The sequence below is a fragment of the Aythya fuligula genome, chromosome 10 (assembly GCF_009819795.1).
Source record: "Aythya fuligula isolate bAytFul2 chromosome 10, bAytFul2.pri, whole genome shotgun sequence".
Taxonomy (NCBI): domain Eukaryota; kingdom Metazoa; phylum Chordata; class Aves; order Anseriformes; family Anatidae; genus Aythya; species Aythya fuligula.
The window spans coordinates 17,086,882-17,114,698 of record NC_045568.1 but is presented as its reverse complement, the minus strand read 5'-3'; the positions used below and the strand labels follow the sequence as shown (position 1 = coordinate 17,114,698).

The following is a 27,817-nucleotide window of genomic DNA, read 5'->3' as shown; positions in this document are numbered from 1 at the left end:
TTATGTCAGAAAGTATTAGGATGAAAGGATAGAAAAATCTAACACATGCTTGGTTAACCAAGTGCACTACAAACAGAAAACTACTTTCTGTCTTCTACACATCTGCTAGATCCAAATTGTAACTACAGTGTCATAATTTGGAAATACATCTAACAAATTCAGGATGGACAAGCATTAGGATAAAATTGCTTTTCCCAGTCAATTTCTACTCCTACACTGTAGACCACACTTGAGTATATTCTAGTATCCCCATCGAGTATTAATTTTGGCACTGTTCACACAATACCATAATGCAGGTTCAATAAATAGAAGGACCCTACATTTCCCCCATAAAACAGTCATGCTGAAACTGTCTTGAAATACTGCATCTGCAAGCCTATTTAAAGGCTAAATCTTGGAATACTTCTCATCGATATGGAGCAGTGATGGGCAAAGTACAAGAATGCATTGTAAGCAAGTTCAATTAACTTCTCTGGCAAGAATACACTTACTAACAGAAAGCAATTGCCAAATATCCAACTGCAATAAAAAGATCTAGCACTAATGGAGAGCAAATAAATCACTTCTCAAAACTTACAAAAACTTTACTCTAACGAAATATGTCTATTTTTACATCACTTTTCCCATTATTTTGCTAACACATTTTCACGTTACTTTATGTGGACTTACCCTGTGCATGAAATTCTTTTTTCTTCTAGTTGAAGAAGTTTTTCCCTGAGTAATTAGTAAGCTACATCCCCTTTGACAGAGAGATACTAACAAGTTCCTACAGTTTCCAGTAAGACAAGGAATCCAGAGCTACTAATAGCAAACAAGTCATTTAAGCAAAAAAGGATTACAAAGGCTTGTTGCAAGAGCCTGGAAACTCACCCATATTTCAGATTAAGGCTTTCTGAGGAGCTCTTTTGTAATGAGTTTTGACTCAAATTTTTTATTTCATTTTAAAAAATGCATATTTTATTGATTTAAATATGTATTAATCATTTTTTCTTCGGACAAACTCTAAGTGCCAGAAAGACCGGACAATGATTTCCAATGGGAAAACTAGAGAAATGGTGGTTTTATAACAAAACCTCCCTCGAGATCTCAAAGTATAAAGAAAAAAAAATCACAAACTAAGAAGGATTTCTACTCTCTGGTACAAGGACACCAGAATAAGCTGCGAATCAAGCCACAGCGCAGCTTCTTTGCGAGACTTCATTCCCAAAAGTACCTGTCACCCCATCCCTAGGGCACATGAAGTCTATTTCAATGAGAGCTACGACACGGAGCAGCGGAGCCGCCGACCTACCTTGAGGACCTCCATGGGTACCTGCGTGGCGGGGGGCAGGCTGGCGGGGACGCTGACGTTGATGGCAGGTGTCTGGCTGACGGGAACTCTCTGCTGCATGAACTGGGCTGCTTGCTGCTTCTGCTGCTGCTCCCGACGCTCCTGCTCCTGCATCTGCTCACGCATGAGCTGCTGCCGTAGCAGGATTCGTGAGGTCATGCTGGAGGAGCTTAAGGGAGGCTTGGAAGCGCCAGGATGCTCGGAATTGCTGTGGGAAGAGCAGAGAGAGACAGCTCAGCTTCTACCAGCGCCTTCATCGCTCAGGGTTTGCAGAACGGTTCTGGGGCAGGGAGCAGAATCCGCAGGGCTCCGCGGCACCACACAATGGGGAGCTCGGAGCCGACCCACCGCAGGGACTTAGCAGCGCGTTAGGCTGCCTTAACTTCGTGGGGACTGAACATTTCCAAATGCCGATACCCAGCTGCAAAAAGTGATTTACTACTTAATACAGCCACCATCCACGAGAAAAACAAATGCCTTTACAGGTAGCAGCAGGCACTCATATCCCTTTTTTTTTTTTTTTTTTTTTTTAAATAAGTATGGAAAGGATGAATCATGCCTAATGATAGGTATAGGTAATACGCCAGGTCTAATCACCTACCTCAAAATAAAGAGAGAAAGAAATTCTACCTCTTCCATGAAAGCACAATACAATAAAGTACAGTTATTTCCTGCAAAATACTACCTCGGGGTTGGATTTGCTGATGGTGACATTCTTCATAGCTAGAAACCAGACCCCAAAAGCAGCAGCTCCCACCTGAGGCCTACACCAGCATCTCCTGGGTGGGGCGAGATGGAGGAACAGGCAACACAGTCACCCTTGCCAAAGCCTATTGTGCTGCCCAGGTGAACACACTACGCACCTTCACCTGCTAAGAGCCCTCAACAGACCAAACATCCCAGCAGATAACACAGGACAAACCCAGGAGCGTGCCATAAACCGCAGGGACACCTCCTGACAGACCCCATCATTTTATTCACCCCCAGGAGTAAAACCCCATTTATAAGACATTTGTGTAGCATCCTTAAGATGGAGCAATCCAGGGAGGTAAATACCAAGCTACACAGCCTTTGAGGGAAGGAAGTGAGCAGCAGCTAGGAACCCAGGACTCCGTGCATCCGCATGAGAAGATGCCACAGCGGGTGTAAGTGATGGCACTTGGTTTCTGATCCTAACCAACGACGGACACCCCAGGCAGGGCCATGCAGAAGCAAAGGCCACGCCAGGCTAGAGGAGAACACGGGATGCCTGGGGAAGCCAGCAGCAGCTGTCCCACTCCAGGAGCGAGCTGCCTGTGAGCCCCCTGCCTCTGCTCCCTGCATCTCAGTGCGGTGCTGGGCAGCTCGCGAGCCAGCGCCCCTCCAGCACTAGCCCCTGGAGGCTGCGGGCATTGAAAGCCACATCTCCTGGGCACGCTTGGAAGCCTGTGAGATTTGTTTAGGACCAACGTTGTGTTCATAGGGGAAATGAAAAAGAAGAGCCCACGCTTACTTGCACAAGAGATCAAGAGAGCTCGCCTTCTGGGGGCAGGGAAGGAGCGCTGGGAGGAGACAGCCTTGCTATTTAAGACCTGTCAGGTTGAAACATTCACAGAGACACTGATCCTTTTGATAAAACAAGAGAAAACCTTTGTGGTGAAACTAATGCAGCTGCGGAATAATCGCACTAATTAGCTGCTCAAGACAAGTCATTGACTGTGATACTTGTAAAAACACCACCCTCCCAATTAACGGCAGCAGAGCATTCTCACATCTCAGCCCAGCAGCCCGTTTCCTGGCTGCAGCCACGTTTGAAGGCACAGCTGAACCACTCACAAAGTCGCCCTCCAGTTTGGAAATGTGTATTTGCACGGCTAGGGTAGTTACAGGTCTCCAAAAAGGTCTCCAAACCCTCTTGGTCATGTAGCCCCAACCACTAAAAAAAATACTGAGCATGTACCCCCGATAGAGAGAACAGCACCTCCTGTGCTCCTGCATAGCCAACAGGAAAAAAAATGGAATGAAAAGTAGGAAGGAGCCCTGTAGATTTGTTTTTTTACCCTTTCCTCATCCCAGCTCATGCTGCCCAGAAATGCTAAGAGAGCCAACGTTCCTCCAGCATTGCATTGAATCAAACTCTTCCTGGTCTTCTGGGCTACGCTGACCTTTTAGGATGCTCTCAGCAGTGAAGGCACCCAAGTTCTGAATGAAGGAATCATTGGGAACAACGTGCTGTCAAACTGCAGCTACTGCCAGCAATGTGTTCGAGTTTAAATAATACCTGCATCTGCCAGAAACACAGCCTGGAGGCTGCTACACAGTACCTGCCTGCCAAGAGGCTCATTTCACAAGCACCACGAGTGGAACTGGATGAACAAAACCGCTCCAACTCTCAGCTGTCCCGTGGCCGTCACCTGGGGACCGGGCAGCTCTCACATCAGGGCTGAAGCGGCACTTCTTCCATCCACTGTAACTCACCGAGAGCAGCACAGATGAAAAGTAGAAGCAGAAAACCAGAAAGCTCCCCTTGGTGTTTCATTCTCTAAGGCTGTCCCATGCAACAGCCAGCCTCCGAGCCCTGCTCCAGCCACACACCGCCCTGCGCAACGCCCCGAGACGGAGCAGAGGGTGCTGTGGGCTCCATCACCACGTGCTCTCCCGAAAGCAAATAGAAAAAACTGTTTCAAAAACTCACTTTTACATCAAAAAAATTACAAACTTGTATCAAACGCTTAGTCAATAGTGTACGGCAGAGTTGCACTTTGGAAGCAGCCTGAGCTTTAAGCGTGGTGCAGGTGAGACACCGCAGCGCGGTGCGGAGCCCGGGCACGTGGCCGCTGAGCTCTCCGACGAGGCCTGACTCAGCCGGGCATTGCGCAGGCAGCCCCAGAACCCACACATGCAACTGATACTCGACGCGACTGAGATACTTCCTGCAAACATGGTTATGGATATCAGTTAATTGCAATAAATGAAACCGACTCATCCCCTTAATTGAGGGATGATTAAACCAGTTATCCATTAGCAGTCTAATAAGCACAGTGTAATACAGACTGAGAGTTATTAGCTATGAATGTCATATGCCGATTCAATTAATCATTAAGCGATAGCATTCTATTAAATACATTTAAATTACACATCCTTTGTTCAGATGCCTGGGAAACGTTAGTTACCGTATGCACACACGGTAATGCAGACGGCTGTTGCATAACATAAAGCAACTGGTCGGATTAGAACCAAGTTTTATTTCGTTGCTTTCAACTCAAGCGATTACAGACCCCACACGGTTTGGGATCATCCCGCCTGCCTAGATGGGTACTGAAGGTTTGATTTCCGTCTCCTTGGACAAAAAGCCAAACTAGTCAAAAGTTAAGTCCATTTTGTTTTCAGTTTCTTACAAACTGATTCAACACCTTCTCCGGTATACATGCATGACTTGCCTGGTTTACACACATTTTTCATTACCTACATATTTGTTAAAAACAGTTCCAAATTATTGTTTTTAATTCCAACATAATGTTTTTAGACAAACTACAAGTGAAAAGCACAGACCAACGACTCAAACCCAAAGCTCTTCCAAACACTTCTTCATTGAAAACCACACACAAAACAAACCAACCAACACCTGCTCGCCCATCACTCTTTTGTTCTCTGGCAACAGCCACGGGATACTTGCTTCAGACAGGATCTGACCAATGCCCACCTGAAACGTTTCAGCTAGGCGTGTGCTCAGCTGACCTACGTGTCAGAGGGTGATGCTCAGCAGAAGACACTCTGAAGATGCCATCAAGAAACACGTCCAGGAGAGCTGACATTTTGGTAATGACTTCTCATTTCTGGTTCTGTGAACAGCCCAACAATAGCCTGTGCCCCACATTCGCCTGCTGCACGTGGAAGTTGTAGCTAAAACAATACACATCTTTTCCACGCCCTGTAATCTTCACCCAGCAAAGGTTTTTTTCAGGGCTTTTTCATTTATTTTGGTTTGTCTGAACTAGAATTTGATTGAGTTTAGCATTAAAAAAAGGTTTAGCAAAAGGCTTAGGGGAGGGAGTCCTGTCAGTAAGATATGAAGCCCCTGGTTTTGGTTGAAATGCCCAAAGGCAGAATTCGATAAGACTGTGCCTGATATAAAATAAAAGCAGCCTGCAGAGTTTGACCTGCCTCCGCCCTTCAGACCCCACACAGAGCCCCAGGTTCCTTGGACATGGGTGAACAAGAATCAAGTAAAATACACCAAAAAACGCCTCTCAGTTAGCCATCAGTCCTTTTTACTTACAAGTTCTCCAGCCACTCCACATGTAGTCTTGCCTAGAGGGGAGTGCAGTAGCAGCACAGATTTCACAAGACTGGAAAGTGGAATGAAAAAAAAAAAAAAAAAACAAGCTCTCAAAAAACACTTGCTTTGGCAAGCCCTCCTGCCCTGCTGTATGCAGAGCAATGGCACACAAGAGGGAGGTTATTGTTCGCTGTCCATGCCAACTGTTTAGTAGGGGGTTAGCCTGCAGAGAAATCAGCCAAGAGAAGCAGAAGCTGTAGTGCCTCCAGAAATCCATGGAGCTGCACCAGACCTTGGAGGTCTGAGGTAAGAAATGGGATTTAAATGCTTGTATTTAAGGCCTTACCCTTACTTCATTCATCATCATTTATGGAGATAAGCAAGGCATCCACACTGAAATAGCTGATACTAGCATAAGAACATCACTCCTGATCTTGAAAGCAAGTAGATGAAAGGTTGCAAACAACTCAAACACTCGGCCTGACCTACAGAAGGCAATAGCAAATGAGACACCCGCACAGCTCCCCTGACACTCCTCCTGCTCAATGAGTGCTATCATTTCTCTCAAAACTGAATTTATTTGTAGAGATTCCAGTTGCAGTCTCTCTACCAAGCAGTAAAAACTCCAGACACTTTTTGTTGCCAGCACTATTAGTGTTAGCAGCATCTAAGCTGCCAGTCTGCATTGCTGTTTGCCATAGGGATGAGCAACAGAAAAAGGAAGGATACCAAAAGAGAAGACAAAAGAAAAATTAATATTAGAGGGAGCTGATGACAACAAAAAGAAAAAGGTTTTCTCCCCTATCTCCAGCCATTGAGAGGGATTCTAGGTACATGAAAACTACCCCAGCATTTTCCCAGCAGCACTTTGTACTTCATTCCTAAAATTTAATAATTGATTGTGGGTTACAGCGACACTCCGCTCAGCGAGCCAATTGGCTGGCACTGAACTGGCATATCAATGTTAAAAAAAAAAAAAAAAATTGGCACCCCTTGATGTCCTTTGTTGTCAAGGACAGAGCAGTAAGGCCAGCAATTACATAAATGGTGCAGGACCTTTATCAGCCTCCACAGTAAAGCAAGGACTGTTTCCTCTTCAATAAAGGTTTCCGCATTTGAAAGCTACACATTCAAAGAGACACGCTGCCTGCTGTGGCACCTGCTCCACCATCATCCAGGCAAACATTTTCCTCTCCCTCCAGTGCTTTCTTCCTCCGATGCATGCGGTCAACGATGTCCCCTATCCAGGAGCAAATGGCTGAGCTACAAACAGAATTGAGTTCAGTAGATACACCTTTCTTTAAATAAATAACAACCAGCACTCACAGTGACAGTGTAAACCTCTAAGATTTTTTCTTTTTAAGTAGCTGTACACAATTTAGTAGTTTTCCATTTTTCTTCCCGTCTTTAAAACACACCGCACAAGCTGCTGAACATAATGCTTTTTGAACTTAATGAAAACCTCTCTCATGACCCAGGAGCAGTCAGTAAATAATTATTAAGCTCTGGAGGTGGCTTTTGCATGAGTGTTGACTTAATAAAATGCCATAAGTTGATCTGCTTGAATGCCCGTTTACTTGGGGACACAGCTTTCAGTATAGCTTGGGAAGCTCGGCCACCACCGGACTAAGCAACACGGTGAAACTGAAGAGGTTCAGTATTAAAGCTGCGAAGGTCACATCTTACAATTCTTTACTACCGTTTCTGTTGAAGGGGAGATGAATAGTTACAAACCTACACCACCCTCAAAAGACTTCTATATATACACTATAGCTAAAATAATCACTAAAATGCACCAGATCTGTTTGTGCCTAAGCTGAACCAAGAAATAGCAGGGGAAGGAGAAATCCCTAACGAAGAGGGAGCCACGAGAAGCTCCACAAGAGAAGAGCATCTTCCAGGTGCTCCTGGGGTGTGCACACAGCGACACAGCACACGGCTGCTGTCAGACACGCGAGTTTGGTCTCGTTACCTTTGCCTGCAGAGCTCTTACCCCACTGCAATCCCCCACTAGCTCAAATGTTTGTGCTTGCCGTGAACTTTCAGAAGGCAATACGCATAGATATTATTTAACAACGACACATAAAAACACAGAGGGAGGGCTTGGCGAGCCTTCCCCTCCTGCACGGCAGGGGCAGGCAGCTCCCCAGACCACCGCCTCCATGCTGAGGCGCTCGCTCAAGGCATCACTTACAGGCAGCAGCTGGCCAAGGAGCGTGGCATGGCCCTCTGAACACTAACAGCCTCCATCCTTGCTCCCCCCACACTTTTGTCCGAGGGTTTTTGCAAGGTGCCTGGGTGGAAGCCGGGCCTGGCAGGGCCATGTCTCCAGGGGTGGCCCCGGATAAGGCCCTGGCAACTCCAATCCCCGGGAGCAGCGTGGGCAGCGGTGCCCGGCGCCCGCTGGTGCTGCAGACCTGTGCAATCCAGCACCTACTGCCGAGCAGGGGCTAGGGCCTTGAAGCCTCACGACAACCCTAAAGTACTGATTGAGATTGCCCTGGGACAGGAATGGGTATGACCTGACAAAGCAGCAGAAGGAAGAGCCCAGCTTGTGTTGTCCCTGAAGGGCCTGAGACCCGCTCAGCCCTCTCACGCCCCACCCCACAAGAGGAGATATGCGCCGGTGTTGAAAGCACTCGGCCCATTCTTTAATTAAACGGGGAGTGAGCAGGCCACTAATGCCATCAGAGGGGCGGACGGAGCTGTCTGTAGCAGTACAGCTTTCTCAGGATCTTTATCACCAAGAGGATGAAGGGAACGGATGGGTGCAAGACAACCTGCTTTCTGGGAAGTAGAGAACCCCTGTGCTTTCAAAGTTCCCCTCAGTGAAACTCTGCCAAGGAATCACTGCACACACCTCACAGTACCTGGATGTGTACCTGTGACTGCAGAGGCTGGACACACTCTACCGTGTCCCAGCTCTGCTCAAACAGGGAGAACCCCTGCTCAGCAGAAAGTCAGCAAGCAGGGGAGATACCTGTGCACACAAATACCTCGAGCTTCCAAAAACATTCCCCAAGGGGTTAAAGGAATTTAAAGCTTAGCATTACTAAGCCCTGGTTTCGTGCTCTTCCTCAAACTTACAAAGCCATCACAAACTTAGTGAATATATTACAGGGGAAATAGAAAAAGGAGCATGAGGCAAATATGCCTTTTGCCTGATAGGGTGAATAGTTGCCTTGTTAAGGACTTTTTGAGCCATTTCAGATGCCACTTTCCTGTTATCGGTACTTACCCCTCTAAAGAACTCTGCACACATTTGCAAAACATTCTACAACAGAAAGGCAGATAGCTAGAACAACCAAACGGTGATAAAATAAAAAGCGAGGAGATAACACTCCATTAATAACCTTTGTAGTTCTTGATTTTGTAATACAGAATTCACCTTCTTTTATCTGAGTAAATAGAGAAGATAACGCTGTCGCCAAGAGGGAAGATGAAGTACATCACCATGCTGTTTGACACTTTGTACCTACGTAGTCCCAAAATCTGACTTCACATCCCTTTCTCATTGTATCTTGATTTAGACAGTGACGTATCTATCACACTACGCAGTCAGCTCGCAAGTTTATTCACAAAGGCAGCCAGCCCTGCAGAAAACAAAGCTCAAATGTGTTGTGCTCACAGCTTCTACCCCTCATTCATCTGCTCCAAAACTCGCTGAGCTAAAAAGCCACCACACTTCTAAGGGTTTGCAGGAACCCAGCCATTCCCAATCTGAATCCCTCTGCTCATCCTTGATTTTCTGCTCACTGACTCCGCGTGTCACGACGCTATTTAGTTCTTTCCAAAGAACACAAGGCAGCTCGAAATCTCATCTCACACAGATGACATCCTTGTTCTGGTATGCTCGGCAAACAGGATCTTAAGAAGAAAAAGAGAAAGTGTTTATGAAAGATTTGCTTTAAATGATTAAGAGCCCCAAACAGTCATAATGAAAACCACAAAGTGAACTTCTAGAGCTCAATACGTGAAGCCTCTGTGTTATCAGTGCGTATGACTTGCTCAGTACAGTGAATACGAAATACGAAGGAAAAAAACAGCCCCTAAGATGTTACTGAGAGCTCTAACACTAAAATCATGTTGGACAGGTACTATGCAAACTCTCACTTCTATCTGTAGCCACCGGGCTAGCTGGTCATTACAGGACCTGATCAGGGAGTGTGTTTGGCAACTCTTTCTAACAAAACTCTTGGCTGCATAAACTAATTCCTCAGTTCCACATATTTTAAACAAACTTCAGTTTTAGTCTTCAAGCATTACTTATAGTTCTTCTACATTTTTGGCTGTTTGTAGAAGAATTAGTGGGGCAAAATGATTATGTAACTGTAAAGGCTGAACTACCGAGGGGGAAAAAGCCTTTCATTCAGCAACAGTTGCTTCACTTACCATTTGGGTATTTACACTGCAACTGCAATTTGCAATCGCAGGACAGATGTACCGCTCTTGCTGCGTTGGGTATTCACAGCACAGACAGCAAGGTGGGAAAAGCTCCAGCTGTCCGTGTAAGAAAGCAGCAGTGATGTTTACAAACTTGCTAATTGAGGCCAAGCAAAATGACAGTCATTCGCTGGAAACATTGCCAAACCGCAAACAACTACTGCGGAGATGGCCTTCAACTCCCCTGCTCAGGCCACTGAATACAACCTGCAAAATCCCTGCCTTGGAGTAACCTCAAACAAAGGCTCCTGGAGAAAGCAAATGCCAGCAGTCCATCGGCTAACACTGCAATGCTACCAGGGGACCCAGCAGCATCCCCAGCACAGCCACATCCAGCACATGGTCCCCTGCCCCATGGTGCCTCTCCTCCTGCAACAGACTGGCCCAAAGTCTGCTTGGCAGAGCACCCCTCAGGCAGTGACCAGCAGCAGATGTGCAGGGAGCAGGATGGGAACAAGGCAAGCCTGTCAGGCAGCTTCCCCGAACAAGCTCCCAAACCCCAACTACTCCCAGCTCAGGGATTTCCCAAAATGGGAATGGTTTCTGCGTGCTTACAACCCTCAAGTGTGTGCCGTGGGTCATGTCAGCCTCACCTCCGGTTTTGTTCCGCAGCTGGCACAAGACGTGGAAGTGAGGACTACAGGACCTCTTCATCTGCTAGCTGCTGGAAATGCTATTTTAAGTTCATGCCATCTATATGACCTGCAGCCCTTAAATCAATACCACAGATTTTTGTGAATGGTTGGACTTGGGGGAAATTGGCATCTCCAGGGTCTTCTCTAGCAATTCTGCCATTCTATACTTTAAAAAAAAAAAAAAAAATTACAACTGCACCTCATTTCTAGTCAGAAACTGTTTATGAATTCCAAGGAGAGCAAAAGAGGAAAATAACTACTTGCAGTCAGGTTAAAATGTAAATGAAACAAATACCAAACCAAAAACATGATACAGAATAAACACCCATTCAAAATAAGAACATGCAAGCAACGTTTATACTTCCTGATTTTACAAAGCATCAAGATATATAGAAAAGATACTCCTTGATCTATTCATAACTCCTGAAAACCTCATAAATAGAGGCTGCTGATACACTGCCTTAATTTCATTTGGGATCACCTTTCTGTTACGCATCTGCCTTATGTTGCACCTAAAATGCATCAGAAGGGACACAAGGGCAAATTCTGTGCAAACAAATCCATTCTTGAAAAGCAACCCAGCTGCTGCAGCTCTAGAGAAAGCCTGCATTAACACCACTCCACAGGCATCACGCTCTGCTGTTCCGTGACAACTGAGACGTGCTGTCCACGTAAGCTGCTCAGACAGCCCCGTCCCGTGAATACTACGTCCCACTCTTCAAAATGCATTACAGCTATTGATTGCTTTTTGAAAAAAGCTGCCAAGGCAAAGTTATACACAAGCCTTTTGTTAGATCTTCATCTCTTCTGCACTGCCAGAAGCAGAGCGCTTGAACGGCTCGTTCTATTCACAGCTACAGCAATGTTTGTTGTGCAACTACTGCAAACTCCTGAATCATGTAAACAGGGGCAAGAGCCAGAAAGTGCTTCACTGGACTTAAAAGTTCACATCTGCCTTAGTTACTAGGACAAAAAAAAAAATGAAGGCAAGCACTTCATTTATAAGCAATAAATCATGCAAAGACCACAGTTAATCATGACTTCTTGCAACATGGATTTCTTTCATCTGGTTTACTTAGCACTCATGACCTTGGCAAAGTACCTGTGGAAGCACCCACCGATGCTGGGGAGCAGCAATCCCCACCTTCTGTTATTTCAGGCCACAGCAGACGACAACACAACACTACGTTAGTCAGCCAGGTTTATAAATCTGCAAAGTCACCTGGAAATGCTGCACAGTTCCAGACCTGCTGCAGCCCGGCAGCCGACAGAGCGCTGCTGTCCCTAAAAAGCCTCACGGTGACGGCTCGCAGCCCGGACCTGGTGGCAGCTGCACCGTTTTGCAAAACAAATGCCTGGCAAAGCTGCGGCTGCTGACAGCAAGATGACCCCCTCCGGTTTCTTTAACTTCGTGTTTCAAAAAGTTTGGTACTAGAAACCATCCCCTTACTTCAGCTTTGTGGTTTGGGTGAAAACTTGACCTTCTCTTCACCCACCTGCCTTCTGGTCCTGATCCTTTTCCAGCATTAAGAACCCTTAACGTGCCCAATATGCTAGAACTATGAGAAACAAGGGGAGGGAGGGAATACCCAGGTGCTTGGGATCACAATTTCACAGAAATCTCAAAAAGCCACCACTGCCAGCAATGACAAGTTCTGCAGCTGGTACCAAGAGGTCCTGAGACAGGAGACATTATGTTTGGATAAGGATGGGACACCATAAATTAAAAAATATATATCTATAAGGAAAAAAGTTGTCTTCACTATCTACAGAAGAAAATCTGCATTAGATCATAATAGCCTGTTTTGGCCATACAACCATTTGCTCAGTTTAACTGAAAATTTAGTAGTTGCCCAATGTTGAGCTGCCAATCTGTGCTTAATACATGGGGGATATTTTTCCCATCCTTTAGTGGCTGCTGCAAAGTCACATTCAGGAACTACAATTGGTTTTCCAAGTACTCGGGGAAAAAATATTTATCTATTTTTAGCAACCTCTAGAACAAACAAGATGATTTGTTGTTCTTGTTTTGTCTTTAAAAGCAGACAACAATGCAAGCATGAACGGTCAAAACATTTTATCTACAGCTTACTGCAGTTTAAGATTGCACACATCAGGAAGAGTCAAAAGATATTTAGATTAAAAGCATTACCTTTACATATCGTTATACTTCTATGTCTCTTCTCTTTGTCTTTGCAGAGTTATAACCTGGCTATACAAATCCTAATCTTAATAGAAGTACACATATTTGGTTTTGCCTAGAACTGATTACAGGCTAATTAAAATGTAAGTAAATCTAATATTAGCCTCTACACATGCCAGGGTATATAAACGTGCTCGCAGAAAATGGCTATCAGCTTGCAGAATGCCAAAGGCATTCGATTAACACTCACGCCATTTAAGTGTTCCCAGTGCTATTTGCCATTTAGCAAAAACCCACAGAATCCCTGCCTGGCCTATGGAAAGCCATCTCCTGCAGGGTTTCTTCTTTTCCTCGCTCCCAGCCATCTCACTTCATACACTAGATGGAGCTTCGTCCCCTGCTTCCCCCGGCCTGCTGGCTGATGCTGCGCTCCTCACAGGATGGATAAAGAGGAGTAAAGAGGCAGAGGGTGAAACACCCACCTCACCCCACGTAAACAAAGCGCAGGCAATTGCTTCAGGAACACCGCGATACCAAGGGGGTGTCTGGGCTCTAACAGCACCCTCCCAGGTCCTGCTCTCCCCTCCCCACTTTGGGCACTGATTTGTCATTTTGCAGAGCAACAAGTATTTAGTAACTGCAAACCCCAAACCATGCTGCAGCTCCTACCAGCCTGCACCGTGGCCATGAGGCACTACCTTGAGTTCATGCCAGCACATTAAAATTACCTTGTTTTTCTCCCCTATAAAGAGGCAGCATTAACTCATTACCAGATTACACACCCGAGTTGCTCACTGGCTTTCGTGGATCTCTCTTTCTACTCCCACTTACTTGCTTTCAACGTTAGCTCTTCAATCCAGCAACCTCAATTGTCTGCACCGAATGCCCCTGCTGAGGCTCCGGACCTGGATCCGTTGACACTTCTGGGAAACGTCGCTGATCAAAGTAAAATTCCCCCTGACTTACAACCGATGCATTTGGTCTTTATTGTTTCAGAAAACAGTTCAGGAGACACAGCTCATCCCGTGCAAACCACACTGACATGTTCAAGTAGGAACAACCAGCAGAACAAAGCTAGCCTGACTTCTGGGGAGCTGCCAAGGCTCCATTAGGATTTTTCAAAGCACAACATGTTGTGGTCCATCATTAGGATTTCAGGGAGGAGTTTTTCAACTCACAGAATTGTGGAATAGTTTGGACTGGGAGGGACCTCAAAGCTCACCCATTTCCTCCCCTGCCATGGGCAGGGACACTTCCCACCAGCCCAGGCTGCCCAAAGCCCCATCCAGCCCGGCCTTAGGCACTGCCAGGGATGGGGCAAACACAGCTTCCCTTGGCAACCTGTTCCCGAGCCTCACCACCCTCTGAGTAAAGAATTTCTTCTTAATATCTAATCTAAACCTACCCTCGCTTAGTTTAAAGCCATTCCCCTTGCCCCATCACCACACCCCTGACCAAGAGCCCCTCCCCAGCTGTCCTGTAGCCCCCTTTAGGCACTGGAGGGCCACTATAAGGCCTCCCCAGAGCCTTCTCTTCTCCAGGCTGAAGGACCCCAGCTCCAATCCAGGTGAAAGAACCATTCCTAATGTCCTAAAAGGCCAGTATGGTAACGTTAGGGTAAGCAGCAGCAGCTTCAGGCTGAACCAGACAAGGTCACACCAAAGAGGACAGAGAAACATTGGTGTCAGTGGTACGGGACACCTGGGGTAGGACCTCATGCCTGGGGGCACCTGTGCTCAAGAACATGGGACTGAAACTGAAGCAATGAGAGACACAGAGCCCGCTTCAGAGCGGGAAGCTAAAGAAAAGTTTGGCTTTTTAATCTCACAAAATGGAGGTTGACAGGGATGAGTGTTGCTGTCTATAAATATCACGGAGAAACAAACACCCAGAAAAGAACAACCCTGGCATTTCACCAAGTGATATAAACCAGCTATGAGTAAGATTAAATTAGTACCAACAGTTATATTCTGAGAAGTCCAGTCCCCAAACAGTTTCCAGCTGGAGGACTGGCAAAGGAACAACGTGCATCTTTGCAAAGCCCCGCTGCCTAATCGAAGCAGGTCACTGCGGAGCGAAGCAGGCAGTAATGAACTAAGGGCCCAAAAGATGCCCTCCAGCCAAGGGCTCCAATGGGACAGACACACAACAACACAAACTAAACTCTTTGGGAGAGAAGTAGTGCTGGAATCTAGTGCTGTATTAAACCATTATCCTTGTATTTAGCAGCATGGCCAAACACTGTTTGTCTGGAAGGGGAGCATGACAACATGAGAAGGTTTCTTACCAGGTCCTACCAAAACAAAAGATGCTCCTCTAGAGCTACCAGCTCGTTCAGACCCTAATAAAATACTCCCCTTACCATCTGGCTTGCTGGACCAGCTGGAAAGCAAGTGTCAGCAGCACTTGTGCTGCAATTTCTTGGAACCGCCTCTCGCCCCCACCTTTGGGAGCGTCGTTGCCCAGATCCTCTCCTCCGTTAGCCCAGCTGAGTGAGCCAGAGTTCAGAAGTGTTGAACTGGAGCAGTAAATAATACCTCAAAAATGTGACCCCTCCTTTTTGTCTAATGTGGAAATAACTGGAGAGCCTATGTCACTGCTTTGCAAAGCAGTGCCTGCAGTTAGCTGACTCCACCTTTTGGGGCTGGCTCTTACACTATTCCCCAGATTTCTGTACCGAACCACACGGAGACCAAGGGGCGAAATGCTTCCTTAACTTGGCACAGCTGCACGTTCAATGGAGAAAGCCACAGGATAAGACTAACTTCAAGTACTCACAATAGCAAAAGGTCCGCAAACAGGCTCCAAATAATGGTCAATTTTTATCATGCAAAGATTCCTCAAAGCCGGTATTTCTTAAATATGCAAAATCTCCGAGCGACTGGTGCAAGTCGCTGACATCCCAGTGCAAAGAGAAAGCTACAGTTAGAAAAGTGTGGGAGCAGGTGATGGAAATGAGAAGCTGTTATTCATTAACGTCGGAACGATTCTGCCTCAGCCCTGATTTTCTGTCAACCACACCACATTACTCAGCTCAACTGGCCTGCCGAGGCAGCCTCAGAAAGCTTGCCCTAAAACAAATGTTCGTGTAGGTCGCAGGTTTTTGGCAAAGACCTGCTTCTTTATTCAGAAAATAAAGAAAACAATAAAAGCACACCGGCCATACTTCCTTCTCCTGGAGGGCCTCCCCGGGTTTCCACACAACGCCTTCCTGACCAGGCCGGGGGCGCCTCTAGCAGCCCAGGCCACACAGCCAAAACCAGTCAGTCACTTGAAACATATACGTATTTTTTCCAAGATGTTTATGACACACCTATAACTCACAGCAGATTTTGAACTCTCAGTCCCTCCTAGGAAGTTTGCTTTGCAAGGAAAACTAACTCCATTTTGCCCTCAGGAGCCCCACCACCACCCCTTCGTCTGCCCACCACTTTCTGCTGTCCCAGAGCTCTGACACTTTAACAGGTCCACCTGCCCGTCCTATCCCAGGGAAAAAAACAGTAACCCAAAGATTTGGGGGCCCCATCCCCACAGCACAAATCCAGAAATAACATTCTGCAGCAAGAGCACGTGGAGCAGACAGAAGGCATGCAGAGAAGGAGCATTAATCCAGAGCGGATCTAGCAGGACACCTTTCAAAGACAAGACAGCAGCTGAAGGGTCCAACACCCACACATCCCAGACAAATCTGCGATCAGCCACGATGCCTTTCAACACATCGATTCTGAGCAGAGCCTCTTAAGGGACTTCCTTAGGAACACACAGCCCGGGCAGTAAAGACAGGAGTTGAAACTACATCGCTAAATCCCACTACCATCCATCCATCCCCTGCAGCCAGCAGTCATGTGTCTTTAATCATCCTATGTAGCACTGACAAGCAGCACGTTATGTAACTGAAGGTAAACCTGCCAGATTCTTGCAACACCCACTCACAAGTTCAGCAGAAGAATCCTTTCAGTCCATTACACCGGCACAAAACCCCAAACCCTCGGCATCTTGTTAGCGTTCAACGTCCTGGGCTCCTTATCCAGAATTTCCAGTGAAGTTCAGAAGTGGAGCAGAATGAACACCTTCACTGGCCACGTTATTTCCAGTCTGGGAACAATGAGCTTCAGCCTCCAGTGCCCTTTTAATATAGTCTAATTTATTCTGGAGGGGAAAAAAAAAAGCGCAGCATCCAAAACCGAAGTACGCAACCTGAAAAACATCCTCCTGTCTAGCAGAGCAAGCACTTTCTAAAGACAATTACATTAGTTCATGCTGCTAAAATTGTTTTTTAAAAAACTTTTGGGAGAAAGCAGAAAGGATTCTACAAGATACACAATGTTAAATTGGAAATGTTATGTTGCAGAAAAAAAATGAAGGTGATCAATGCACTCACTATTATGTTCTAAAGATTAAATCCATAGACAAGTTGTTTGAAACTGAAGTCTTTAGTACTTGAATGCTTACATATGAGGTTTAAAAATCAAACAAGCATTTAACACTACCACAAAGAGCCAGCACATTAAATCTTTACAGACTGGGATTCAAACATTCCCCTGAAAAAAGAGCAAAAAGGCCCTAGGCAAAAAGCAGGTTCCAACGTCCAGCCCAGCACTTAGCTCTGCAGAACTGGCAACAGGTAAATTGGATACTGCAAATTAAAGGCAGAATAACGCGCTTCACAGACAAAAGGCTGTTTTTTTGTGTGTTTTTTTTTTGTTTGTTTGTTTGTTTGTTTTTCCCAAAATGGATCAAAACCTTTGGTCCTGCAGTAGCCCTGAAAAGGATTACAAATGAAGCACTGGCAAGCACCAGAGAGGGAGGCACTGAAGCCTGACCCCAGCTGCAGCCCAATCAACACAACCAGGCTACGGCTATCACTTCAGGTAAGTTGTATCCTTCCTTGCTTAAGGAAAACCTCAATATAATGCCATTAAAAAGGGCAATAAAAAGCTACCGTAATTCCAGTGACAGGTCATAGTTTGAGAGGTTGAAAAGCTCCTTCCCTGCCCATGTGCAAGTACCAAAGTGTAACCAGTAGGAACAACTCCCGTCTGGTCTGACTGACCTCATCGAGAAGTCCAGGGCACTTCCAAGGAAGCTTGATGAAGATGAGCAGAGAGTCATGTCCACAAAACAAAACCAGGCCAAAAAAATACCCTAGACAACTCATCGACCTCTGAGAACTCTTACAGTATTCCTTTAAGGAATCACTTTTGCATTGCATTGTTCAACAGCAGCATTGTTTTATAACCCACTAGAGTACTACCCTTCAAGAAGTGACAAGCAAGAGCTTTTCTGTAATGTTATCCATCACCTCTAGAGAAGCAAACAAAAATTGATACTGGCAGGTAACTGCTGCTTTCTAAATTGTTCATTCAAGAACGAATGCAATGACACTCTTTGGAGCTTCTGAATCACATTTGCAGATACAAGGCGGAACCCACCCGGCACACATTTCTGTACTGGGTAGCATTTCATGTGCATAAAAGCGTTATCAGTCAACACACTTCAAGACACAATGGCCAAATCGTATATTTTCCCCACTGTAATTAAAAAAGGTGATTGTAACTGTTTCTAATGGTGTTGGGGACCTTCAGATGCACGGGAAGAAGACAAGGAAATAAAAAAAAAAAAAAAGAGTACCTACAGAAAATGGATCTAAAATTGAATTTCTGGCATAGCAATAAAACAACATGCTGCTTGGAAACATCCTCCCACTCCTATTTAACATAATGGGGGAATGACTTGCTGCCAAAATAAACTTCAAAAATTTGTTTGCCACAGAGGAAAACCAAGCAGACTCAAGTTCTACACGCAGAACCCAGGATCAAGAGTGTGAAGGTTACTCCGTACCTTTTAGTCTCAGGTCATTTCAAACTTTTATGTCTACATACTTCATCGTGCTTCCAAAACCTTTTATTTACAAGAAAAAAATAAAAAAGGAGGAAAAAAAGACTAAAAAAAAGCCTTCTAAAAACATAAAACCCTGTTAAATGCCCTGTATAAACATATCACCAAGTGTAACATTTTCCCTATTCTATTAGTCCACTCCCAAAATACTGGCATCTGAAAGCAAAATATTATTTCATGTAGCAAAGAGAGAAGGTATGTTTTTTGAAAAAATATTTGTAGAACAATGCAGGAAAAAAGATATTTACAGTTTTAATAAAAATAACGCATACATTTCTTAAATGACAATCTATACTCTTAAATGGCAGTTGCTGACCATTAACAACCATAAATAAAGATAAGACCTTTTATTCAATTATCATGCCAAATTTCAAGTTTCTGTAGGCAGCCTGATAAAGCAGCTCAATTATTCCTCCCCTGCTTATCTGTTATCTAAAAACCACAGACAATATCATTTCAGACACTAGAAAAATATTTGGAACTTCCTATGCTGTTGCTCAGCCATCCCAACAGACCTCCATGCCCAAAAAGGGGTTTTCATTCTCTATCCCTGCTTTCCTTTTAGGTCTTTTACATTTTTTTTTTAAGTCAGTATCTTCAACAAACGGGTATCTAACAAACAGCAATCTCTGGAATTTCTTTGAGAAAGTTTGTCACTTATTCAAGATGTAATTCTCATGATGTTTGTCCTAGTAACCTTAGCATTTAAAGTCAAATTGCAAGATCACGCTTTTAACTGGTGAAGGATTTTAATATATTTGTTAAACAGCAAACTTCCACTGAGCATTTAATTACAACACTAAACTCAGGCATACTTTCAGCGCATCGTATCCAAGTAACTGGGGACTTGGTCCCAAACCCAAGCCATCAACAGGCTTATTTCATTTCACTTCTTACACTGTTTTCCACTGAAAACTCCCCTGCCCTCACTACGCCTGAGAAAAGTGCACTGAAACAGCAATCGCAAGGCAAAGGAAATCTGCAACACAGGCAGCATCAGCTGCGTTTGTACATCTGATTTACATGTGGATATGTATCAGCTCACAGCGTTTGTAATAGCATGAACCATGGAACCAAACTGGCTGCACATTAAAGCACATGGAAAGGCTGCGTGTGTGCCTGTTCGACTCCTGCACAGAAGAAACAAAGGAGCAAGGAACCATTTACCAACACATGTGGGTTGGTTTTGTGTTGGTTTGGTGTTTTTACATCAGATCATTTTGAAATTTTATTCCTACCTGGGCCAGGGTAGAAATCAAACACATTGCTCTGTACAACACTGCCAACGCTCAGAAAAGAGAAAGGAGCAGAAACTTACCGCAGGAATTCATCCTTTTACTTTGTGATCCAGCAAGGCAAGAGCTCGCAGGGAGCAGCTGTGCTCCTGGTGGCTGCAGAACCAAAGGTCTGCACAGAAAGGTGGCAGCGAGCAGCGGCTGCCCCAAACCAACTGCACGGCTACTGCTGCATCTGCCTGCCTGCCCTAGGACTTCTGCAAACGAAAACAGATGAGTAACTACTGCTGCTCTAGCAAACTTCCAAGCCCATGGTCACTAATAATAGCTTTGTTCCTTTTATTACTAAACAAAACCAAAAAAAAAAAAAGTTGAAATGCTTGTGAAGAACACGCTCGCCCGAAGGTTTTCCTGCACGCCTCTGGTGCCACCTCCCACGCGAGTGCAGGCACCGGTCTTGGGGCTGTGTGTGAACATGGTGAGGAGCCATTGTGGGCTCTTGGGAAGGGCAGCCCTTCCCAAAATGTTGTTAAATGGTCAGATTTTGTGCTTTATAAACTCCATTGTAGATGCAGAGGAACAGTTTAATAATGGGGAAAAAAATCTAAACAGATTCCCATCGTCACACAAACCTGAACCCCAGCACAGACACGGGGGGAGCAGGCAGTGTGCAGGGACATGCGAGGAAGAAGAGGGAGATGATATGAAGCTGCTACCATGGAGTGAGAGCAGTGGAACAAAAAAAAAAAAACCCTTCCCTTGCACAAGCCCTGAACTGATACACCAATAAAAACAAAAAAAAAAAAAAAAAAAAAAAAGGAAAAACCACCACACACAAAAAAAAAAAAAAAAAAAATTGCCAAAAATTCAGATTTTCTGCGTAGAATGAGAAATCAGTCACAGGAACTGCTCAGTGCAACAAAAGCAACCGGCTGCGAGTCCCCCTGCCATCAGGGAGCCCACCGTGCCTTTTGTTGCACCCCCTTGGCACAGGACCCGCAGAGGCAGGGGCTCAGCCTCACTGGTGGGGCCAGGCTCAGACCCAGCCACAGCACCACTGGGGCCGGGGTCTCTGTCAGCCCAGCTAACGTTGCTGAAAGTGACTCGGTGCCACTGAGTGTCCAAAGCACCATGCCTGAGCTTTTTCACCCTGTTCCCATCCTGGAGCTCCCCAGGTTTTTTAACGGATTAATTTCTGTTTCTGCCACCAGGCTGATGGCCGCTGAATAATCCTGAGCATCACAATGAAGGATTTCTACAGGAAGCAACTAAGCCAGCAAAAAGCATCCTCTTGTTCTTCTGAGGGCTTTTTTTTTTTTTTTTTTTTTTTTCTTTTTTAGGTTATTTGAACAATGCCACCATGAAAGAGCTAACAATAATGACTGTTACAAAATAGGAAGTTGGATTGTTAGGCAAGCTTTGCCTGCATAACTCCAGCAGCCCAGAGAGGATATGACAGGCACGTCTAAGACAAAGGACTGGACCCAGTGACCTCAGGCATCTCTTTCAGAACTCGGATTTTTGCAACTGAGTTACTTAAGAGTCAAAGCCTGCTTGTTTGCTTTCGCTCATTTATGAGATGCGCTGTTCCTGTAACTCTGGCTGAGGCACCAAAGCACACACGTTCCCAAAAAAGCAGACCAGTAAGTGTGTACGTGGAAAGCAAACACCTTGAGGAGGCTGTGATGAGAAGCTTACCTGGAAATAAGTTGCAAAATGGAAGAGCACAAGCGTGGTATTTCATCTTTTTACATACCAGAGGCAAATGCAGCAGGACACATAAATCCGGAGTTACCAGTTGTTAAGCCTGCATAGTTTTTGCAAATCTCCACAAAAATAAATTAAAAAGCAGTTAGAAGTGGTCTTTAAATAGCACCAGCATTATTTTAGCTGCAAGTTTCAAAGATGAAGAATTCCCAGGAGGCTCCTAGAGCATCGCTGGGACCAGGGGCAGGGGCACACTTTGAACCAGGTCATTGATCAGGGAGGGCAGACAGCAGCCGCCCCAGCACCGTGATAACCCTACTGAAACTACCAAAATCAGGTCTAAGTGCTGGTCTGAGAAACACTGATAGAGATACCAGCAGCACAAGTGGCTGAGCAGCTGCAGTACGGGAACCTGCGAGTGAATCACTGCGAGGGATGACGCCTCCGTTACTCACTGCGGACATGGAGTTATCGGGGTACGACTGGCTTCTATGAAAAACGGAACAGCCAAAGAGGACGACTGACACGTCCATCAAAAACCCAACGTGTGCGGGAAGGGAAGAGGAAGGCTGCAGGAGGAGCAGGAGCCAGGCTGGGAGGAAGGTGCCGGGGTGGCCCCGTGCCCAGCTCCTGCCGGGGGTGGGCTGGGGGCTGCTGGCACCGCAGCCAGGGACCCGACAGCTCCTTCTGCCAGGCTGGAGACACACAACCAGCAACATCCACCTCAACAGCCTGACCTTTAGGCGAGGCAGCCCGTGCCCTTTTACCCATTTTCTACAATAAATACCGCTGGGACCTTTTCTGCACACATTCGCTGTTTGTGCTACTGAAAATAAGCAAGAGAACAGCGCTGGCGCTCTCAGCCGGCCTTTAGGTGAGATTAGCGAGCTATTCAAGCCCGTTTATGAGGAATTTTAAGTGTTCTCCTTCATGCCAAACAAGAGCTCGTCAAGCAGGGGATTTTTTTTTTTTTTAAGTGCCATTTAATCCAGAAATGGAAGACAAATTTTAAACATATTTTGGAAGCAAGAATTCAGCTTATTACAAAAACAACCTACTGGAGCATAAGCAAGAATACACTCCAAGAGAAATTCTACATCAAAAGAGGCAATATAACACGACTGGCTGAGGGTGCCAGAGCACGCTGCAGCAGCAGGCAGCTCGGTGGCTGAACACCTGGGGACGCCCACAACCAAATCTCAGCCCCAAAAATCAAGCAAGCACTTTGCCACTGGTTCTCCAGAAGCAGATCACCGCCCAGACAGGTAGCCCAGGGTACGGCTTTTGTCCCAGCAGCTCACTGTTTAGCCCCAGCTGCACCTCTTCATAAGCTGTCAGGAAAAGAAAGGTAACAAGAGAAAGCTTTTAATTTCAGCAGGGTGATTTACACAAGGTCTGACGGGAGAATCCCGTACAGCTATGCTGGGTCTGCCTGGGATGGAGTTCACCTTCCCTGCAGCACCCTGCAGTGCTGTGAGATGCAGATTTTTGAAGTGCAGTGCAGTAGTGCAGCAAACGCAGTACGTTTTTGGGAACTGTCACCCACCGCAACCATTGCACGGGTGGTGTGGGTTTGTCAAAACGGGTTGAAATAAATTATTTTCATAAACACACCGACTGGGGCAGAAAATGTCATGGTGAGCAAAGCAAACAAACCAAATCAGGTGAGGCAGCCGGGACCTGGCTGCAGCTTCAGGCTCTGACCTGCTGCTCGCACACGGAGCGGGCTGGTTGGAGATTAGGGCCGAGAAGCAAGAACTCATTAGCTCTTCTTCAGGGTTCATGATTCAAATCTGACAAAACACACACTTCAGTGTTTCCAAGCTTAAAGAAAATTCCAGCAGGGTCATGGAAGATGCTATTTATAGCTGCCTTAATCTCTGCGCACTCCAACAGAGCTTAAGTGCACACACATATTTTGTTAGCACTTGAAGGAAAAAAAAACTTTGTTGCTGAAAACGTAATCAGCCACAGGTTCTAAAAACGTAACTGAGTTTTTCCTCACAATATTGCAGTTCAGGCAGGAGCAGCAACGAAAACCAGCCCGTAGCTTTTCCAGGCAGAAAACTGTTACCGGAAAAAACAGGTCCTGGAAAATATTCAGCGACAAAACTGAGAAACGGGAACGTGAGAAGTTGCACAGCGATTAATTTCATCTGCAGGAATCGATCCCTCCTCACCCTGACCGCACCGATGGGTAGGACAGGCTGCTCCGGAGGCTGCCAGCTGCAGGTGAGGTGCCCCGAGAGCTCCCAAATGTGCTCAGGTGCAAAGACGCATGGTCGTGGCCAAGCTGCCTTCCTCGGGTGCACGCAGAGCAGAGCACAACGCCCTCGGGCAGTAAATATTGATCCTGGCACCTGCTTGGTCTGTGCCAGGATCACAGGGAGGGATGGGCCAGCTCCGTGCCAGCGCTGCTCGGTGCACGGTGCCTCACCGAGCCTGCCAGGAGCGGCTCTGTGGCCAAAAAGGAGGAACCACACGGTGTGGGGAAAGCCGGACAGCCCGCTGGGCTCTAAAGGTAGCGGTCAGCATGCAAAACCACATATGGTGGATGATTAATACAACCCTCGGGGCACCCATATTGGGATCAATACCGCCTGCTGCTGCCACAAATGACCCTCGGGAGCTGAGCGGTGCTCGACGGCTGCCTGGGGCCTCGTCCAAGATCCCTCCAGGATGCCGAGCCAAGGGGCTGGGCCAGGTGACCTTCAGGGGCCCCTTCACCCTGAACTATTTTGTGATTCCACACTTGGTCCAGAAACACTGCCCTTAGTCTTTGCCTCTTAAATTACCAACCGTATGCTTAAAAGCATGGGAAAATGTTTTATCGATCCAAGTTAGCAAAGTTTCAGCCACGGCATGTGGGATGCACAACGAGGTAGCACAGGGAGAGATGCAGACACCCACGCTTATAACAAGGCCTTGGGTATCCCGTTCTTCATTACTCCTTGTAACTAAGTTGTCTGTACGCTACAGAACAGGCTATTCAGAAGCTGAATGATCCTGCTGCCCAAGCCCTTTCAATGGCATTAAATAGAGATGTCACGTAAGCTTTTAACAACGTTGACAGATACTAACATGAGGTTAGCCAAGCCAGCTAGTAAGAAAGCACCGACCCCGCACATGTGCTCTGTCCTCATCAAGCATGCCCAGCCTGGGGACACCAAGCTCCCAAAATGCCTTCTTAAAAAAGCTAACAGACAAAACCTGCCTGTAAGGGAACGGCTGCTGAACCCCCTCCCACCCGAAACAAAGTTTTGGTGCATCAGCCCCCAGCACTTTTGCTCTAACGCAGCACCACGCACACACGGTTCTCTAGCATCCCGCTGTTCTGCATCAGCGCCAGTACCCACGACCGTTTCATTACCTTCAAGCAAATTTAAGAAAAAATTACAGGTTTCATTAGGCAGAATCCGTCAGAATCTCCTTGCTCATTTTCTATAAGTGCTACAAGTCCTCGAGCAGGCATAACTCACAGCCGGCAGGCATTTCTCTTAAGGTATGCCTCAAGGAAACTTGATGTACATCCAAACTTCTGCAAGCTTGCTCCTTTCTGTTGGATGCATCTTTCATTTTCCCTAAGAGTGCAAATCATGTTCTGGAAAGGCTGCAGCATGCCAGGGAGGCTTAAAATAGAAAGGGCTGCAGCTAGCGATCCTGCACACACAACCAGAGCGAGCAGCAGCGCCGGGAAGCAGGAGCAGTGGAGTGGTCAAAGCCTGGCGGCGAGCTGCCAGCGGCTCCCTAAAATGCAAGCAGAGGAACGGGAACAGCAATCCAGCAGTCTGGATCAACATAATGCGAATGAAATGAGTTGTGACAAATTCACAGCACAATGCAAACCCTCAGGCTCTCGGGTTGCTAAATTTAGGATCTCAGCGCAGGAGGGGAGGGAGAAGAGCTGCAAAAAGTGCTTCAGTAAGGTAGCAGTTAGAGTCAGTTGCAAAAAATCTGTGTAATTTTGACCTTGCTGTACAAGGAGCACATCTGCAGCTGGTAGCTAGGCTGTGTACAACTGCTGCTTCTGCATCAACGGGGAACAGCACAGCCGTGTCCTCCCGGGGTAACAGGGCTCCGAGGAGGATGCAAACAAAGCCCAGGGAGCAGAGCTGTGCCCAGAGGCTGCTGCTCGTAGGCACCGAGCGGTGCAGCGCGTGAACTTTAGAGTCCGCTTAAAAATATTTCACGTCCGAGTTATGAAAGCACCCCAGGCAGAGCCGCGTCCAAACCTCACGTAATAATGTCAGGTTTATTTCTGTCCGTGACTCCAGCTATATTTGTGCTTCTTGTAGCACTTTAAAGGAACCAAGCACACACACACGGACTGGCCGGGGCAGAGGGCGGCTTGCGCTGTCTGTTTCGGAGAGCAACCTCGGTGCATCCCCAAGTTCCTAAGCAATTTCAGGTCAACAGGCAGACAGACATTAAGAAATGTTTAAGTCACTGTTTCCATGGGTTTAAAAATAAGCGGTATTTCATACTTTTTAGAACAAATCAGTGAGCCTCGTTTAGAAAACTTAAAGAAAAGAAAAAACCTTCATCTGCAAGGTGACTAAGCCCTCAGCTATGTAATTACCCGGCAGTGGCACAGCACCCATCTGGCCGTGTCATTCAAGCCACTTGTGTCTTGACAGCAAGGCTTCTCAAAACCTCTGAGGACAACACTCGGGGTCTCTCTGGTTACTGCTCAGCACATCAAACAGTGACTGCGGGGAGATGCCAGCGTCCTGGCACTTGCCTCTGATTTCAGTTGCACTGCTGCTGGCTAAATGCAAAGATCAAATACTATTTTAAACACGGAGACAAAGTCAACCAGGCTTAGGACAGAGACAACAAACAGCATCCAAGTTCTGGGAGATGAAGAAGGGACGAGCAATTTAGCTGCCTGATCTCTACTCAGAGCTCGCTGCCATACCAAACACCTCACTTCCAGCATCCTTCTTGCAAACTACGCACACTTTAAAATAAAAGCTCATTCACTACTGCATTGCCAAGGCAGAAACAAGGTGGAACTTCTTGCTGAGAGCAGAAGAGATCGCTCCCAAAGGCCAGCTGTCCCCAAGCCACATAATGCCTTCTAGCAGCAGCAGCAGAGCCCAAGAGTACTCAGTACCACTCCTTCACCTTCCCTAAATATAAAAGAAGCGACGACAGATGGCTGTGGGATGCAGCCACAAAGTGCTTCTTAGGAGCAGCTGATGAACAAATCCAGTCACCTGAAGCAGCAGCAGTTGTATTCTTGCAATAACAACGAGTGATGCTCTTGCAGCCAGGATAATCACAGGATGTGAGCAACTCCAGAGGTTACAGGGAGACAACTTCATGAGACCAACTGAAACACTTCGGGGAGGGGGCAGAGGAGAAAAAGAAAACCTTTAGCAAACAAATTCCTCATCTGGCCTGCAGGTACTCACATCCAGCAATGCCCAGGTGGCCACCGAGCTCCAAAATCATCCTCCTGCATTTTGGTATTTCTCACGGCAGACAGAAACGGAGCAAGAGGAAAGAAAGGACAGCGAGCAAAGCTATTTCTCTATCGGGAAGTCATCAGTTTTTTTTACATGACTAAAAGAAAAATAGTATAAGGAAACACTTGCTTACTGGTAGCTCAGATCTAAACCACCATTAGGCACACTGCTGTTCCAACAGCATGCCAACAGATGGATCAGCATTAGCACCACGGAGATTTTTCACATGCCGCTGGCTGTATAAACCAAGACAAAATGCCGCTATTGTGGAACAACCAAGCTTTCATTATAACTAATAAATGTAACCATGAAGACATCATTTGATGCTTTTTCATTACAGGCTGCAGAAGCCCAGATCTTCGATGCAAATACAGCATTGCTTAAATTTGATTACTGTGGGGCGGGGTGGGGGACGGCAACAGGAAAGAGTGAGTCATTTACTCAGAGACAAGACAAATCCTGAAGCAATCAAGCCCTTGCTTCCAATTCAGTTGACAAGTTTTCTTTAATTGCACGATGGAACACGGTTAAATGAAGTGACCACATGGGAACACCTCTCTCTTCCAGGACAGGAGCTCAGCAAGCCTTCAACAGCAGCCGCGTCAAGCAGTACAGCCCTCACGTTGAGTTTAGTTATCCCACTGCTAGGCACAGCAGCAAGCAAGCCCTAGTAAACGAGGCACGTGTAAACCATGGT

The 27,817-nt window shown here is 46.3% G+C and overlaps 1 protein-coding gene across 4 annotated transcripts in view; it reads right to left on the bottom strand.

Moving 5' to 3' along the window:
- The window catches only part of MITF (melanocyte inducing transcription factor), a 92,794-nt gene that overhangs the window by 36,552 nt on the left and 28,425 nt on the right, over positions 1 to 27,817 (bottom strand). For all 4 annotated transcript variants that reach the window (XM_032194428.1, XM_032194429.1, XM_032194430.1 and 1 more), the window contains exon 2: positions 1,292 to 1,538. In XM_032194428.1, coding sequence (XP_032050319.1) covers positions 1,292 to 1,538 — 247 coding nt within the window. The remainder of the gene's footprint in view (positions 1 to 1,291; positions 1,539 to 27,817) is intronic.